This window comes from Molossus molossus, unplaced genomic scaffold, assembly GCF_014108415.1.
Source record: "Molossus molossus isolate mMolMol1 unplaced genomic scaffold, mMolMol1.p scaffold_m16_p_15, whole genome shotgun sequence".
NCBI lineage: Eukaryota > Metazoa > Chordata > Mammalia > Chiroptera > Molossidae > Molossus > Molossus molossus.
This window is the reverse complement of record NW_023425350.1, coordinates 17,719,093-17,738,539: the sequence shown is the minus strand read 5'-3', so window position 1 is coordinate 17,738,539 and position 19,447 is coordinate 17,719,093. Positions and strand designations below refer to the sequence as shown.

Sequence of the window (19,447 nt, the reverse complement as noted above, 5' to 3'; positions counted from 1 at the left end):
CTGTGGGATGGCTCGTTGACCTCCCGAGCCTCAGGGTCATCACTAAGAAAGCATGGGTATCTGACCCTCTGCTTTGTCCACCTCATAGTTACCGGATGGAACATGGGGAATAACTGAAACAGGGGTACTCCGTAACCTGCACACTGCTGTATGTGTGTGAGGGGTCATCAAACCCGGGAGAGCGCCTGCGGGCTCGGAGCCTGCAGACCACGTGGCTGAGTCAAAGCGTCTGTCCAGGCCACTTGGTCTCTTCATGCTACAGTTTCTGTGACACGAGAACAATAATCTCTAATAATCTCTAATAATCTTCCCTACCATTCAGGAGGTGCTGGGACAAATGATTACACAGAAGCGCCCCGAGGCCTCCGGGAGAGCAGGGAAGAAATCCAGGGCCACAGGGGTCACACTCTGTTTCGGTTACTTTTGTGACCGAGGTTCCATTCTAGGATGCCTTCCTGACCCAGTCACGCTCAGAGCTGCCTCTCCTCTTACGCACCGGCTGATGTGTGCTTGGAAAGAGGCAAAACTATGCTAATATTAAAGTAAGCCACACATCTGAAGTAGCAAATTGGTAGCCTCCCCCACCAGAACTCGTTCTAAACTGTTAGGTTTCGTAGGCTCTGCTTTGGGTCATTTGTCCCCTTTCCTTTATGAACACAGGAGGGTCACTTGGGTGGCTCACAGATTCAGGATCGTGTGGAGCTAGGAAAATGAAGAAGTTAAGGAATCCAGGAACCAAAACACAGGAACCCCTGGGAACTGCACGGTCAAGTGGAGTTTGTGATTATTCTACAAGAAGAATAGGGACAGGAACCAGAAGGGATCCCTCCGTTTGCTTCTCCTAGATTGGGTGTGTCTTCACTTGCTCTTCACTTACTCTGACCAGGCAGCACTCAAGGCTCTGGGAGCTTGGAGACAAATGGAGTTGTAGGGCCCAGGAAAGCCAACCCTGCTCTCGGGAACCTGCCTTCGGTACCCATGGACCATGACACGGTGGTCCCCTTGTTCACTGACAGCTTCCCCAGGTGGGTCTTGCGTCCCTGTTGCATTGCTGCTGGGACCACCATCCTGACCCAACATATGTTGCTATTTACAGCTCATCAGAACTTCCACATTCAACAGGGCATCAAACCCACAACTACCCCTGGGAGGGTACACAGCCAGCACACCTCTTAGAGGCTAAGTCAGAGAGGCTGGGGGGCGGGGAGCCAGGACTCAGACTCCAGGGACCGGTGTTCTTCCCATGATCCAGGAAAGATGCACAGTCTAGAGCCTGCAAAAGCTGCCCGAAAAGTATATCTGTGGGAGGGAGGGAGCAGAGGCCATGAAACAGAAACCGAGTCTCGGGTGAGCCCTCCTAGGACCTCTGTCCTATGTGGACATGAGACTCACAGACGAGAAAAAAGGAATTTGCTCAAAGCATATACTTGGCATCAGCGTCAACTATGACTAGTTCCTGGGGTGGCGTTGGGGTGGGCTAGCAACTGCCTGTGCCCCACAGCAAAAGACATCCCCAAGAGAGCCCATCTAGTTCAGTCTTTGATCCTTAGACCCTTCGGCTGGACCAAAGCCCCCAGCTGTCAGCTGTACATCCCAATCTAGGCTAAGCTCGGACCAGGTCCCCAGAAGACCTGCGCTGATCACCCCGTCTCCCCTGCTTACTCAGCTCGGTCTCCGGCCACAGCCTGGTTAAAGAAGGCTCCAGAGCTGTTTTCTTTCCCGGTGCCAACAGAGAAGCCCTTCAGGGAAGGATTGAATTCCCGGAGGATGTCTGGAAATACAAGGAAGAGGCATGCTTAGTATACGCCAAAGCAATGTCCAAATTCCTCTAATAAGCACCAGTGGGTATTCAGGACTAAGCAGAGCCCCCTCACCCACAGCCCTTCCCCTTACTATCCCCCCACCCCCACCCTGGCGTGGAAAGACAATGTCCACAGGCTGATACTTAACCACCTGGGCAGCACACCCAGGCACTTAATGAGTTATTGCTGAATACATGTGAGTCTGAGTAGTGCTTCTCTCATGCATTTCCCTTTTTTCTCCTAAATATATAATAACTTTATTGAGATAATTCATGTACCATAAAATTCACCATTTTAAAAGTACACAGTTCAATAGTTTTAGTGACCCTATTGCCACAATCAAACTTAGAACCTTCTCATCACCCCAGAATAAAATCCTGTGCCAGTCGCTCTCCATTCCCTCCAACCACGGCAGCCATCCGTCTATTTTCTCTCTACACAAACGTACTTTTTCCTGGACATTTCCTATAAAAGGACTCATACAATACAATACGTCTTTTGTGGCTGGCTCCTCTCAGCATAGTGTGCTCAGTGTTCACCCATGTCATAGCATGTGCTAGTGCTCCATTCCTCCTTACAGCCAAATAATGCCCCATTGCACAGATAGACCACATTTTATCTATCCATTCGTCGGTTGAAGGGCATCTGAATTATTCCCACATTTTGGCTATTATAAATAATACAGATATAAACATGTATGTACAATTTTGCATGGATTTTTCTTGGGTATCGACCTAGGTGTAGAATTGCTGGATCATCTGTTTAACCTTTTGAGGAACTTAGCCTTATCCAATGCAGTGGTATCATTTTATGTTCCCATTAGCAGCATGTGAGGGTTTTAGTTTCTGTGCACCTTCACTAATACTTGTCACTATTATTTGTTATCTTTTTATTATAACTGTTCTAGTGGATGTGAAATGATATATCATTGTGGTTTGATTTGCATTGACAGTCACTGATATTGAGCATCTTTTCAGGGGCTTATGGGTCATTTGTATCTCTTTTTTGGAGAAATGAAAGTTCAAATCCTTTGCCCATTAAAAAAAATTATGGCAAAATACACATAATAAAATTTACCATCTTAACCATTTTTATATGTACAGTTCTGGGGCATTAAATAGATTCATGGTGTTGCCTTTGCCCATTTTTCATTGGGTTGTCTTTTTATTGCTGAGTTATGAGAGTTCTTTATGTTTCTAGACACAAGTTTCTTATCCAATATGTAACTTGAAAATATTTTCTCCCACTTTTTGGATTTTACCTTCTTTGGGTTGCCTTTTTCCTCTGAAACACAAACGTGTTTAATTTTTTCCAACATGTCTATTTTTCCTTTTTGTTGCTTGTGCTTTTGGTGTCATATCTAAGGAGGCTTTGTTTAACCTAAGGTCATGAAGATTTGCTCTTCTATTTTCTTCTAAGAGTTAGTTTTAGCTCTTACATTTAGGTCTCTAAATCACTTACATTTGAGTTGATTTTTGTGTATGGTGTGAGGTAGGGGGTCCAACTTCATTCTTTGCATGTAGCTATCCAGTTGTCCCAGTACCATTCATTGAAAAGACAATTCTTTCTCCCATTGAATGGTCTTCACATAGGCTAAGTGTGTCAGGAGAGGCCAACTCAGGACTTTGTAAGTCACTTTATCTCAATGCTTTGTAAGTCACTTTGGTGAAAGATCTTGAACCTGTTGATTTTCAGTTATGTCATCCATGATAATAGCATGGGAATCAGGGAGCCCAGCAAGATGTTGTATAGGCTGGGCCAGCTCACAGCCCGTCAATCACACTTACAAAAGCAACTCCAACCATCTCCTAGCAATAGGGGAGCTTATTTATAGCTCTTGTGTATAGACCTAGACATAAAGAAGACCGGGAGAACTTGTGCCACAGAACTGTACCTACTTAAATTCAACAGGATTTGCAAATAGCAAAGACAGATAACAAATGTGACATCCAATCAGCTCTGCCTATGTGGAGATTAAGCAATCCCCATCACCAAATTCCTAGTGATTTAGAGTTCAAATAACTTCCTAGCTTCTAAAGATACATTACGAAGAGATATATTACAAGAAGAATAAACTAGAATGGGATCAGTGAAATTCCTCTCAGGTATCATTATTAGCTATAAGATTTTGAGGGGGAAGAACTTTAATTTTAACATTTATTGCACGTATCTTGAAGAACAAGCACAGTGACGTGCACGCACTAAGAATAAAAAGACGAATAAGACAAGGTTTTCAGGGAATCTAGTCAGGCTTTAAACAATCATTCCAAGCAGGTTTATTTAAAGAAGCTTCAGTCTCCAAATGTGACTGTGTCTGCACAGCCTGAGCACGGTAACTTCATCTTCAGCGCGTTTCCTAAAGCGACACACAGGAACTCAATGTCCCTGCGCCGCGGTGTCTAATGCAGCCACGCCTAGATCAACACCTCTCAGAAAGGTGCTCTGCTCAGAACGACAGGCACAGCAGAGATGGGTTTCCTTTCTTTCTTTCTTGAATCATTTCTTAATAATGACTTGCTCTAATATTTGGCCTGAGAGCTCTTTTTCTCTCTTTACTCCCTTCCTTGGACAAATACAATTTCTCAAAAGAAAAAGAAAAAAAAAATCTCTCAGGCGTTTATCAGTTTCAAGAAGCAAAGCAGGGCGACCTACATCGGGGATACAACGCCCCCTGCCGAATGCAGCTGTCTTCTGTCGCGCGGTCCCCTGCTAAGCTCGAGACCGCCACCAGGGGGCGCCGCAGAAACGCTCAGGTAACGTGAGAAGCCCTAAATCCGTCAGGGAGCTTGTAACCGCCCCCCAACCACCCCCCCCCCACACACACACACGCACGCACGCGCACGCACCACCGCAGGAAGCATGTACTTACTGGCCAGAGTGGTGACGCTGCTGAGGTTCCCATCTCCACCCACGCTGTGTTATGGAAACAAACAAACAAACAAAGAATATGAAGGTTGAAAATGCCAGACACCACCAAAACAGAACTTTCTCCTTTGAGAAGCATCGTGGGGGCTTGGAGCCTGCCTTTTATTTATGATTTCAGTAAAAAACAAACAAACAAAAAACCTTGAAAAACAAACCAGGATACAGCAAACCCTCACCTCTCTGCCCACAAACTTGAACATCCAAACAAAAAATGGTCAGGACTTCGTTGATTTTTAACTAGGAGCGTTGACATTGGGGCAGGGATCCAAGTGGGCCCCCTCCTCCCCAACTTCCAAAGGGAAAGTGACCTTCCTGGCATGCTGGGTCCCGCCTCGGCCCCCTGGCCACTGCAGCTGCGCACTGCTGCTATTACTAAAAACACAGTACAGTTTGCCCTCGCCCTCTTCCTCTTTGGCTTGGGCAAACCCGTTTCCAAGGGTGTCTTCTGGACCGCAACCCAACTTCCTAGCCACGTCTAAAATTCCAAGGAAATCAGAGTTGGGTGAGATTCTAGGCATGAGACGTGCAACATTCCAGAGCTTACTGGATTCCCTGCTTTTCCATATTCCTTCTTTCTCTGCCGAGTATGTCTGGGAACATCTGAAAAATCTCAGTGTTTGGGGTTTAACTCTGTGCAGCATCACGAGGGAAGATGCCAGGGATTCAACACCCAGCTGGTGCCAGAGGCCAGATTCCAGGCTGAGGAACCGCCAAACCGGCCCTCTCATGCACTTGGAGCACAGAGGTCAGGCCTGCCCACTGGATTTGGTAATAGCCAGAGCAGGAGCAAGGCTGCGGGAAGCAGTGCACAACGGGGAAGCCACCAGGTTAAGTGCCAACAAGCACTTACTCCACTTGCTCTTTTACCACCTGGCTGTGTGATCTTGGACAGGTTACTTGCCTTCTCTGAGCATTGCTTCCTCTTCTGTAAACCAAAGGCCCTTTAATAATGATGCCAGCTGCCATTTATACCTACTTTGTGTCAGGCCCTGTAGCTGGGGTGCTTAAATTTTCTCTAATCCTCATAGCAGTGCCCATGCAGTATTATTATCCCTGCATCAACGATGAGGAGACGAGCTCAGAGAGGCTAAATAACTTGCCCAAAGTTGCACAGAGCTGGGTAGCCAGGGTTCAGACACAGCTCTAGTTCCAAAGGCTACTTCCTCCTTCCAGGAGTACTTCCCAGAGGGAGAAATGGAAGCTAGAGAAGCATCCCCAACCCAAACGCTCATGTAGTTTCTCCCCCAAACTCCCCCAGTCCCAGCTCCTGTTCTGGGAAATGCAGTGGTTTGGGGAAGCTGATAAATACTTTCCTTGAATTAAACCTTGAATTAAACTCATGAAAGGCAGTAGGTGGCTCATCCTTCAGCTGGGGGAATGGTTTTCTACCATGCCCAGGGGTCTTCGCAGCCCTGCCATGACATGGTCTTCAGGGCCTTGCCCACTTCACTCACCTCCAGGACAGGCCTCGATACTGAGTCAAGACGTCCAAGATGTCCCCAGGCTTGGACCCGGCCCCGTTTCCTGCCTGCGAGGGAGCAATAAGAAGGTGAGTTTCCTGCCCGCGGGCCAGCAGGTTCGCACCATTTTCAGAGGCGAGAGACAGCCCCTGCTGGGGGTCCTGGCCTGTCCACAGCCCAGCTCACCCGAAGAAACCCTGTCCAGACCAGCATCCAGTGCCACTAGTCTAGCAAAGTGCTCTGAAGATAAGACTGCGGTGCCCATTTTCCAAAAGGACACATTTCGGGGATCTATTTTCTTCATTAAAAAAAAAAAAAGTTGTGTAATCTGTCATAAAAGGAAACATACAGCAATTCCTTTATATCCCTATATCTCACATATGGACCACTTAAAAGTAGTCATCACATGAAATGCCATGTACCTACCCTTCAGCTGATGAATGGATAAGGGTCTTTTAAAGCCGCCATCTGGACCCTCTCTGCAGGTGCACGTCCCTCGCCTAAAGCATGTTATTTACGAGCAGGGCCATGCTAAAGGGCACGTGGAAGGCTGGCCTACCAGGCAGCCTGGGGAGGAGGGGGGCCTCTGTGAGAGGCCCCCCAGAGTGTGATCCCTGCTCTGGGGCCCAATTCCTCCTCCACCTGCCAGGCACGTCACATTCAAAGTTCTGGCCCTGCCTGGTGGTGTGGCTCAGTGGTTGAGCACTGACCCATGCACCAAGAGGTCGCCAGTTCGATTCCTGGTCAGGGCACATGCCCAGGTTGTGGGCCCCAATCCCCAGTGGGGACATGAGGAGGCGGCCAATCGATGTTCTGTCTCATTGATGTTTCTATCTCTCCCTATTCTCCATTCCTCTCTCCCTAAAATCAATAAAGAAAAAAGAAAAAGTGCTGCCCCTTTAGGAAATCCCGAACAACTCTGCCGATTCGTGATGACCCCTGATCCCCAGAGCATCTTCAAGGAGTCGGGGTGGAGAGAGAGTGGGGCCGGTGATACCAGGCCACACCTGGCAGGTGGTGGTTGGGGTACGCGGTATTAAGAACCAGCCTGCACGTCCCTCCCGGAAGGTTCTGAGCAGTGGGGCCTTTGGGGTGAAGAGTCACAGAGGGGTCAGGGGGGAGACGGCTACAGTCCAGGGACAGAACCCTGGCCCGCGTCAGGACCGTGAGTTCCGGCCCAGCACGCACAAGCTGTGTGCCGGTGGACACTCATTTTACTTCACTCAGCTTCGCCTTCTTTGCTGGTTGTTTAAGGAGAGTCAGACTTCACGGGATTTTGTTGAGGGTACTGAGATAATATCAGCGTGAACAGGCCACAGACAGGACAGGGGTCGGCTCGTCTTGGGGAACACTCGCTGGGGGCCCTGCACGCTCCTGACCAGCAGCGGGACTCTACTGAGCCTCTGTTCAATGGAAGCTTCCGTCCGGGAACCTCTGGGACACCCACCCCGGCTGGAGAAGGGCCTGAGTTGCCTTTTCAAGGACAGTGCTTTGTAGGGCCTGGGATGTCATCAGGGAGAGGCTGCAGAGCAGGGCTGGGTCATTTTCAGGAGCTCTGACTCTTCCACTGACCCGGTTCCTCACCCCTCGCCCCAACAGCACCCGTCTGGTCACCCCCTGCCCCTCCCTAACTCCACACGGGAAACTAAGCACCAGGTCTCTGAAGGAGAGCGCCTCCGCGGGGTGGGGGCGGGGTGGGGGCTAGTCAGGTTCCACTGTGCGATCTGGGCTGGTCGCCCATCACAGACGCTCCCTCTGGGACCCCCCTGCTCTCTGCTTTGTTCCAGCGCCGGGAGAGGAATGAGTGTCAAGTGAAGGTGGGGAGACGAGAGGGACCAGGAATGCCCGGTTCCTGGCAGGCGGTGGGGAGAGGGACGGCAGAGCAGGACCCGAGATGGCAACAATGAAGAGCTAGGAGGGAGGTTTTCTCTCTCCGGGCTCTCACTTGAACCCAGACCAGCCCTTCTCCTGCCCCTTCCCTCTACAGTTGGGGTAACTCACCGTGAGAGAGTCACCCAGGGCTGCAATCACCTTGATGTCCGCCAGCTTCAGCCTGTGAACTGAGAACCAAGCAGGAGTGAATGGCAGATCGGAGCTTCTATCTCCTCTGCAAACAGAGGAAGCCCTCCCAGGAAAACCAAGAGAAAGTCCATTTTTAACAAGCAATTCAGCTTGGACACAGATATTAAGAGGCCGTCCTTTTCATAAGGTTCAGCGACAGCCATGAGCCTGACTGCTGGCCCCTCCGTGGGGCACCTGGACACAGGGCCTGGGCTGGCAGGTGGACCAGCTCTCAGAGGGGGGTCAGCTGGCTTGTGATAAAACTGTGCCTCTAGGTGAGCTGTCATCCTCAGGGCATGACATAGCCAGGGACCATGTACTGTGGGACTAGGGAAGGCATTGTGGTGGACTTACAACCAATACTTCATCTATTCTAGGATCTGGACATATTTGGGATGATGTTTCATAGCCTACTTAAAAAGTTAGCTTTCTCTATGGTGAAAAGGGAAATGCTTTCATACCATTTTTTAGAAATCAAGGTGAAATTCATATAACATAAAATAACCATTTTAAAGTCAACAACTCAGTGGCATTTAGTGCTGTTTTCATAATATTGTGCAACCACCACCTCTGTCTAGTTCCAACATTTTCATTCCCTCAGAGGAGGCCTGTACTCATTCAGCAGTCCCGCCCCCCCCCCCCCCCCCCCAAATCCTGGCAACCACTGAGCTGTTTTCTGTCTATGGATTTGCCTATTCTGGACATTTCATACAAATAGCATTGTACAATACGTGGTCTTTTATGTCTGGCTTCTTCCACTTTGCATAATGTTTTCAAGGTTTGCCCATGTTATAGCATGTGTCAGTATTGCATTCCTTTTTATGGCTGAATAATATTCTATTGTATGGACATACCACATTTTGTATATCCATTCATCACTTGAAGGGCATTTGGGTTGTTTTTACCTTTTGACGACTGTGCTATGAACATTCATGTACAAGTATTTATTTGAATGAGTGTTTTCCATTATTTTGGGTACACACCTAGGAGTGAAATTGGTGGGTCATATGCTAATCCTATGTTTAGCTTTTTGAGGAATGGCCAAACTGGTTGCTACAGCCTGCCTCTAGTTTTTATTTCCTGAGTTTAAGCACATAATGTGATATGGCTAAGCAGTTGTCTACTCATGACAAACATCTTCGACAACAAGCAGGCAGGTGATAGAAAGCGTAAAGGATGGATGTGGTCTGGTAAAGCACAGACAGTTGTATGGTTTGGCTTAAGTGATGGGTATAGAAGGAGACTAACAAGAAAAACGTTGAATAGTAAGTAGGTTAAAGCCACAGGCCTTTTATGCCTGGTGAACATGACTATTACCTTACAGGGTGGAGCAAAAGTAGGTTTCCCATTGTTTGTATGGAATGTACAGTAACTAACAAATAATAATACAAGAATAAGCTCCATTTTGAGTACTCACATCTGTAAACCTCCCTGCCCCGCCCTGTGCATAGAACAACGTGCATGCGCACACCTGCACTATAGTTATCTACCCTTCACCTCACACACATAGGAACCTGAGTCCAAGTGCATTTTGGGGACCACACCTAAGATTCTTTATGCCATGTGTAGCTCTGTCCCCTCAAGTCACAAGCTCACCTCTCACTCCCCCCATCTCCCTCACTTTGCCATTGCTCCTTTTTCCTCTTGGATGTGTCCCCCCTTGGCTCTCTTGGGGTAGTGCTGAGCTAAATCAGCTCGCAGGCCTTGAGAGATATCTATACATTGTTTGCTCCAGGGCCACTCCCAGAGGGCAGGAGCCCCTCACTTCAGTGGGCCATTGCTGAAGGTGGGTCAGCTGAAACTTGTGTGCAGGGAAGCTTTCTCAACAGCTCTTTTTGCCAAGTCACTCTACAAACATGCAGAAACACACAGAGAATGAGATGTTTTGACACAACTGGGCTACGTATAGCTCACTTCACTCATCAACACCCAAATCATGACTGTATAATTATACCTGTGAAGGAAACTCTATTAACATTTAGTGGGAACAGTGTCTTGGTTTCCTTCCATGGAGACATCTTGTCTACCTGACTTCCACGCTGTCTGTGGATGGAGAACTGTCACTCTCACTGAGGAACTGCTCTCATTGGAAAAGTAAAAGTCCCTGCCTCTTCCTAGCACAGCATGCAAACAAACACATACATAGTTGTGAATGTGCATACACAAAATATATGGGTTCGTGGTCCCTCATATTTGAGCACGGATCACAATCATCTGGAGAGCTGGTTAAAACACAGAAGGTTCCCTGGCCAGTGTGGCTCTGTTGGTTGGACAACATCCCATGCATGGAAATGTTGCTGGTTCCATTCCCAGTCAGGGCACATGCCTGGGTTGTAGGCTCGATTCCAGTAAGGCAGCCAATCAATGTTTTGCTCTCACACGTTTCTTTCTCTCACTCTCCCTCTCCACACCCCCAAGAAAAATCAGTAAAAATATAAAAGGAACAAAACCACACAGATGGTTGGTCCCCACCCTCATATTTAGTCTCTGATTTAGTAGGTCTGCAGTGGGCCCAAGGATATGTGGTTAGAAGAACAATATCAAATTACAAAGCCCACTGCACACATTAGCACACAGCAACGGAGCTGAGCCTAAGAACTTTAAAGTGACCTCTTCTCAAAGAAATCAGGTTGTGGGTGAAAAAAAGAAAGGCAACAAAGACCCCCTCCCTCAACTCCAGAGGGTTCATTTTAGCTCCTGGTGATGACAGTCAAGCACCATATTCTTGTTGCCATAATGTGTAATACAGTGAGTTCTGTGAATGCTCTAGGGTATAAAGAGTAGGGGAAATCTTTGGGCCTGACAAATGTGGAAGAAATGGATATATTTGTATTAATAGAACATTACAATTTGATAAAGAGGCAGCTGAAACTGGCTATTTCTGTCTCCAAAATGTGTAGCAGTCAGAAAATACACACACACACACACACACACACATGCATGTATACATCTATGTGTATACAGATAGATTTATGTGTGGTGGGGGAGGGGATTTTGGTCATTCTAAAGGATTTCCTGTAAGAAATAATAAACCAAATGAGACAAGCCTAGATGGGAGAAGTTTGACTTATCTAGGATTTTATTAAGATAAAGCTCAACAGAAAAATGGCGGCAGAGTGAATGGAAGCTACACAGACCATCTCCCAGGACCAAACTGGAATTACAACTAAAATAATGACAAATAGTCAGGAAAAAGCAACTGAAGAGCAGCTTGCGAGGACCATATAACCAGGGACAATGACTCGATCCTGGTAGAACTGCGGAGGCATGAGAGGGGGGCTGGGAGCTCGCAGACAGCAGTGGCCTTACCTGTGAGCAGCACCCTCGGGGTTACACTCCCAAGTGGCTCCACAGCACAGAGCCGGGAAAGACGCTGAAATATCCACAGCCACTCACCTTGGGCACTGGCAGAGGGAGGGCAGACTGGACTGGAACTGTGTGGGGACATTCAGGATTTGGAGGGAGCTCAGAGCTTTTGCTGAGTTGCAGCCATGAAGAATGATGGCCATCTTACTCCTTCACAGGGCTCTGGGGAGAGGTGGTACCCCTCCCTCGGAGATTGAACCCCACCCAGGTGGGCCATTGAAATGCAAATTGAGGCTCATTAACAACCAGCATCTGCCCACCCTCAGGAAATCCCCTTACACTGAGCACCTGAGGGAGTTTTTTATTCAACTGAGAACTCAGGATTTTCAAGTAACCCCTACTGATAGCCTCTAGGCAAAAAGCTAGAGGATAACTGAACCATTCCTGGGCTAGCAACTCTAACCAGGAAAGTAAGACTTGACAGTGCTATTTAACGTGGATCCTCCTTCGTTCATTCAAACCCAGGAGAGGGAGCCACAAACAGCAGAACATCAACACCCACCAAAACAAAAAAAACAAACAAAAAAAAAATTGGGAGGCTTCAAAGCCCCCTATGATAGCCAAAATGGTGAAACAAAGAAACAAATGCCAAATGAAAGAACAAGAGACCTCTACCGAAGATGAGATAAATGAGGAGCAGTTAAGCAAGTTAACAGAGCTAGAACTCAGAACCATGATCTTGAAGAAGCTCAACAGCATGAGTAAGGACATAAACACCATGAGTAAAGACATAGAAATGTTGAAAATCAACCAACTGGAAATTAAAAACTACCAAGAAGAAATTAAGAATGACATATCAGAAATAAAGAACACATTGGAAGGTCTAAACAGCAGAGTAGAGGAAGCTGAGGACCGGGTCAGTGAATTAGAAGACAAGGTAGGAAAAAAATCAACCAATCAGAAAAACAAAAAGAAAAAACAATTAAAAAACAGGAAGACAGCTTAAGAGAACTGTGGGACAACTGGAAACGTAATAATATTAGCATCATAGTGTTAGCTCTAACTTCCATATTACTGCCCCAAGCCTCTTAAATCTTTTACTTTCATATTGATGCCCCAAGCCTCTTATCGTTTAACCTTGCCCTAAGCCTCTCATTCCAGGAAACCAAAACCCATTACTCTTATCATTTAACCTTGCCCGAAGGCTCTCATTCCAGGATACCAAACCCCATCACTCCAGTCAGGTGGAACTACCCTAACCCATCCAAAACTGCAAATGTCGCTCGACAAGAAAAACAAGTTTCAGGAGACCCCAGCCCCAACCAATTAAGAACGCAGGAGACACCAGCCCCGAATAATCAAGGGCAACCACGACTCCTCGGATGAACGTCCACCCACCCCAGCCCTAAACTTAAAAATCCTTAGTCTGGCTCTGGCCATTTTGGCTCAGCAGTTAGAGTGTTGGCCTGTGGTCCAGAGAGACCCCGGTTCAGTTCCCGCTAGGGGCATGTACCTCGGTTGCAGTTGTCCCTGGCCCTGGTTGGGTCGTGCGGGTGGCAGCCACTCAATGTGTTCCTTTCACATTGATATTTCTCTCTCTCTCTCTCTCTCTCTCTCTCTCTCTCTCTCTCTCTCTCCCCCCCCCTCCCTCCCTCCCTCCCTCCCACTCTGTCTGAACAAAAGGTGGAAAAATGTCCTTGGGTGAGGATAAAAAAAAAAAAAAAATCCTTAGTCTGGACGAGCCGGTTGCTATTTTCATCTTAGAGGTAGCCTGGCAGGTCTTCCCCTCACTAAACCTGCACTCTTCTGGTTACTCAGCACCACCTTGTTCTTACACATAGGAGTCCCCGAAGAAGAAGAAAATGAGCAAGGGATAGAGAATATATTTAAAGAAATAGTGACAGAAAACTTCCCTAATTTGGTGAAGGAAGAAGGCATTCAAGTTCAAGAAGCACAGAGAGCCCCAAGTAAGAAGAACCCAAACAGGCCCACACCAGGACACATAGTAATTAAAATGCCAAAAATTAAAGACAGAGAGAATCCTAAAAGCAGCAAGAGATAAGCAACAGGTTAGCTACAAAGGAAACCCCATAAGGCTCTCTCAGCTGACTTCTCAACAAAAACACTATAGGTCAGAAGGGAATGGCACGAAGTAATCAAGGTCATGAAAAACAAGGATCTGAATCCAAGATTACTCTACCCAGCAAGGCTATCATTCTAAGTAGAAGGTCAAATAAAGAGCTTCCCAGACAAAAAAAAAAAAGGCTAAGGGAATACATTAGCACCAAACCAGCACTACAAGAAATGTTAAAAGGACTGCTGTAATTAGTAGAAGAAATAGGAAGAAAAATAGAACCACACTAAACAAAAATGGCAATAAATAAGTACATATCATTAATCACCTTAAATGTAAATAGACTGAATGCTCCCATAAAAAGACACAGAGTAGCTGATTGGATAAGAAAGCATGACTCACCTATATGTTGTTTACAAGAGACCCACCTCACAACAAAAGACTCACACAGGTTGAAAGTGAAGGGATAAAAAAAAAAAATCTTCCAAGCAAAAGGAAAGGAAAAAAAAGCTGGGGTAGCAATACTCATATCTGATAAAATAGATTTCAAAATGAAGGCCGTAACTAGAGACAAAGAAGGCCACTACATAATATTGAAAGGATCTATCCAACAGGGAGATATAACCTTGATAAACATATATGTACCCAATATAGGAGCACCAAAATATATTAAAAATCTTCTGGAGGACTTCAAAGGAGAAATCAACAGCAATACAATCATAGCAGGGGACTTCAACACCCTGCTGACATCACTGGATAGATCCTCTAGACAAAATATTAGCAAAAAAACAGAGACTCTAAATGAAGCACTAGACCAAATGGATTTAATAGATATCTACAGAGAATTGTACCCCAAAACTACAGAATTCACATTCTTCTCAAGAGCACATGGGACATTCTCAAAGATAGACCACATGTTAGGACACAAACTAAATCTCTACAAGTTCAAGAAGACTGAAATCATATCAAGCATCTTCTCAGATTACAATGGCATGAAACTAGAAATCAATTGCAACAAGAACATGCAGAGACATTTGAACACTTGGAGGCTAAATAGCATGTTATTGCACAATGAATGGGTTACCAAGGAGATCAAGGAAGAAATTAAAAACTTCCTGGAAACCAATGAAAATGAACACACAACAGCACAAAATCTATGGGATGCAGCAAAAGCAGTTCTGAGAGGGAAGTTCATAGCACTACAGGCCTACCTCAAGAAACAAGAAAAATTTCTAACAGACTATCTAACCTCACAACTTAAAGAAGTAGAAAGCAAACAAAAAGAAAACCCTAGAGCAAGTAGAAGGAAAGAAATAGTAAAGATCAGAGCAGAAATAAATGACATAGAGACCAAAAAAACAATTCAAAGGATCAGTGAAACAAAAAGCTGGTTTTCGAAAAGATAAACAAGATTGATGGACCCTTAGCTAGACTTACCAAGAAACAAAGAGAGAGAACCCAAATGCACAAAATCAGAAATGAAAGAGGAGAAGTAACAACTGACACCACAGAAATACAAAAGATCGTTAACAGCTACTATGAACAATTATATGGCAACAAATTCGACAATCTAAGCAAAATGGACAAATTTCTAGAAACACACAATCTTCCAAAACTGGACCAGGAAGAGGCAGAAAACTTGAACAGACCAATAACAACTAAGAAAATTGAAGAGGTAATCAAGACTCTCCCAGCAAACAAAAGCCCAGGCCCAGATGGCTCCAAACCTGTTTTATGAGGCCAGCATAATTCTAATTCCAAAACCAGAAAAAGACACTACAAAGAAAGAAAACTACAGGCCAATATCCCTGATAAACATAGACGCCAAAATCCTGAACAAAATACTAGCAAATCGGATCCAGCAATACATCAAAAAAATTATTCACTATGACCAAGTGGGATTCATCCCAGGGATGCAAGGCTGGTATAATATTTGCAAATCAATAAATGTGATACACCACATAAATAAAAAGAAGAATAAAAACCACATGATCATATCAATAGATGCTGAAAAAGCATTTGACAAAATCCAGCATCCATTTCTGATAAAAACACTCAGCAATGTGGGAATAGAGGAATCGTATCTCGACATAATAAAGGCCATATATGAAAGACTTACAGTCACCATCATACTCAATGGGCAGAAACTAAAAGCATTTCCCTTAAGAACAGGAACAAGTCAGGGATGCCCACTTTCGCCACTCTTATTTAACATAGTACTGGAAGCCTTAGCCATAGCAATTAGACATGAAGAAAAAATAAAAGGGATCCAAATTGGAAAAAAGAAAGTGAAACTGTCATTATTTGCAGATGACGTGATATTATACATAGAAAACCCTAAAGACTCCATCAAAAATCTACTAGACTTAATAAATGAATTTGGCAAAGTAGCAGGATACAAAATTAACGTCAAGAAATTGACGGCATTCTTATGCACCAATGATGAACTCACAGAAAGAGAAACTGAAAAAACAATCCCATTTACCATCAGGGCAAAAAAAAATTAAGATACGTAGGAATAAACTTAACCAAAGAAATAAAGGACCTATTTGCAGAAAACTATAGGACATTGTAAAAAAAAATAGAGGAAGATATAAAAAAGTGGGAGCACATACCTTGTTCATGGATTGGAAGAATTAACATCATTAAAATGTCCATATTACTCAAAGCAATCTATAGATTCAATGCAATCCCCATCAAAATACCAACAACATATTTCACAGAACTAGAACAAATACTTCAAAAGTTCATATGGAACCAAAAAAGACCCCGAATAACCACAGCAATCTTGAAAAAGAAGGACAAAGTTGGTGGGATCACAATATCTGATATCAGGTTACACTACAAAGCTACTGTAATCAAAACAGCCTGGTACTGGCACAAGAATAAGCATATAGACCAGTAGAACAAAACAGAGAACCCAGAAATGGACCCAAGACATTATACTCAATTAACATTTGACAAAGGAGGCAAGAGCATACAATGGAGTAAAGACAGCCTTTTTAATAAATGGTGTTGGGAAAACTGGACAGCTACGTGCAAAAAAATGAAACTAGACCATCAACTTACACCATACACTAAAATAAACTCAAAATGGATAAAAGACTTAAATGTGATCCGTGAATTCATAAAAGTTCTAGAAGAAAATGTAGGCAACAAAATTTCCAAAATCATATGCAGCAGAATTTTCACTGATACATCACCTCAGGCAACAGAAACAAAAAAAATGAACACATGGGACTACATCAAACTCAAAAGCTTCTATACAGCAAAAGAAACAACCACCAAAATGGAAAGGCAGCCCACTGTATGGGAGAGCATTATTGCCAATGATACATCAGATAAGAGGTTAATTTTCAAAATATATAGACTGCTCATACAACTCAACAAAAGGAAGACAAAGAACCCAATTAAAAAATGGGCAGAGGAGATGAATAGACACCTCTCCAAACAGGACATACAAATGGCCAAGAGACATGTGAAGAAATGCTCAACATCACTAATCATCACAGAGATGCAAACTAAAACAACGAGGTATCACCTCACAACTGTCAGAATGGCCGCCATCAACAAATCAACAAACAAGTGTTGGCGAGGGTGTGGAGAAAAGGGGACTCTAGTACACTGCTGGTGGGAATGCAGACTGGTGCAGCCACTATGGAAAACACTATGGTGTTAACCTCAAAAAAAAAAAAAACAATTAAAAATTGAATTGCCATTTGACCCAGTGATCCCACTTCTAGGAATATACCCTAAGAAGCCTGAAACATGAATCAGAAAAAATATATGTACCCCCCATGTTCATAGCAGCACTATTTACAATAGCTAAGATCTGGAAACAGCCCAAGTGTCCATCAGTAGACAAATGGATAAAAAAACTGTGGTACATATACAAAATGGAGTACTATGCAGCTGTAAGAAAGAAAGGTCTCTTATCCTTTGAGATGACATGGAGGGACCTGGAAAGTATTATCCTAAGTGAAACAAGTCAAGCAGAAAAAGACAAATACCACATGATCTTACTTATTTGTGGAATATAATGATCATAACAGTCTGAGGAATAGGGTAGACGCAGAGACGTGGAAGTAGGGTACAGACTGACAACCCTCAGAAGAGGGGGTGGGGGGGGAGGGAAGAGATAAACCACAAAACTTATATGCATGTGTGCATAACCAATGGACATGGACAACAAAGCTGGGGGCAGGGTGGGGGGATGGGGAGGAGGGTGTCAATGCGGTAAAAAAGGAGAAACATCTGTAACAAAAATAAAATAAATAAATATTGAAAAAAAAAAAAGATAGAACCCAACATATATCATTGGTTTAATATCTGTAGACCTTGATTTGAAGTTTGTTAATATCATCACGAATGACAAAGACACAGCCTGGAAACGGTAAAGAACTTCAGCAATTGCTCTTCTTGGGGAAAGAACTATTTAGAGATAAGATTAAAATTGTGTGGGCTGATTAGCTAAACATTATCTGGTACACCTTGAAAGAAATTTATAAACACATCATTAACTCATTAAGATTTCTTCATAAGGGACCTCTTATCAGAAGGCCATCTGAACGATGATGAAATATGAAAAATAGCCAGGAAAGGGTAGACAGGAGTAGAGAATTGGGGAAACTACCCTTAATACAGGAAGAGCTATACCCAGGAGAAAGACTTGGCACTTTGGAGTTTTGCCTTGTGTAACTCAACAACATAACCAAGTGGGGCTATAATCTGAAACACGAATTTTCTCTTAATTCTTAGCTAGGGCTGCCCAACCCACAAGCTCCCTGGTTTTAGGGTCTTGTATGAAGACTTCTTCAAAGGTGGTAGACTGCTCGCACAAGGCGGAACCTTGTGTCTTCCTTGGAAGTGCTTTAGTGTGAGTTTATACAAAACATATGTGCCTTGCACATAGGAGGAGCTCAAGAAATGTATTAATGAAAATGACAGGTTGTGTAAGGGGTTCTGTGTCAGGGACTTGACAGCTTTCCAAACTTACAATGATGGAAACTACAGGGAAGGGAAAACTTATCCAGATGTCTTGGGCTGAGTTTGAACTTGCTTAGCGGCTGGTCCCGCCCAGGTACACACAGGCTGGCACTCCCTGTGGGGCATCATTACTTCCTAGTCACAAGATAGATTAAATTGCAAGACCCGTGAGCATGGGGTGACTACAGAAACAGCTTCTGGGTCTAGAGTGGACACTGAATGAAGTGAAACCCTCGGTGATCCCTCAGTGCTGTAACCTGGGGCACTTCTCATATCAGCTTTTGAGTAGCTAATTTTAGCCAAAAGGGTAAAATAAATAATATCAGGGACTCAGAAAGGAATCAATGGCTTAAACAAATTCTGATTCACACTCTTGGTGAAATGGCATATAGCTAGTTTTATAGATCCCTATTTTCAAATCCTATAAGTGTTCCCCCTCTGCATGGAATTAGCAGCTAGACTTGAAAACAACCAACTTCAATAAACAGCCAACGAGCCATGGCCCCTCTGACTCATTATTACTTCTCTTACGTTTGTAAAATGCTACTCCTTTTCTCGCTGGGAAAACCTTAAGTCAGCTACCAGGCCCCAACGTTTAAAACTTTTTCTTTCTTTATCCCAACATGGAGTAATATAAAACGATACAAGTATTTACAAAGTTGTAAAGCCCACAGGAGATAGCGCCTAGCAACTGCACATGAGAACTGAGTAGGAGGAAAAATGAGAGGCTTGGGTTCGTTCATTCATTCATTGGCTATCAAATGCCACTGGTCATAATAAAGTACATCAACCCTCTCTCTCTCTCCCAAAGCCTCACAGATCAGTGGAAGAGG

General features: G+C 44.5%; 1 protein-coding gene across 1 annotated transcript in view; it reads right to left on the bottom strand.

The window, feature by feature from the left end:
* Nucleotides 1–19,447, bottom strand: part of PLB1 (phospholipase B1) — a 124,228-nt gene that overhangs the window by 59,244 nt on the left and 45,537 nt on the right. The window contains exons 18-21 of the mRNA XM_036263445.1: nucleotides 8,189–8,247; nucleotides 6,182–6,255; nucleotides 4,672–4,715; nucleotides 1,663–1,771 (exon numbers count right to left, since the gene is read on the bottom strand). Of these exons, the coding sequence (XP_036119338.1) occupies nucleotides 1,663–1,771; nucleotides 4,672–4,715; nucleotides 6,182–6,255; nucleotides 8,189–8,247 (286 nt within the window). The remainder of the gene's footprint in view (nucleotides 1–1,662; nucleotides 1,772–4,671; nucleotides 4,716–6,181; nucleotides 6,256–8,188; nucleotides 8,248–19,447) is intronic.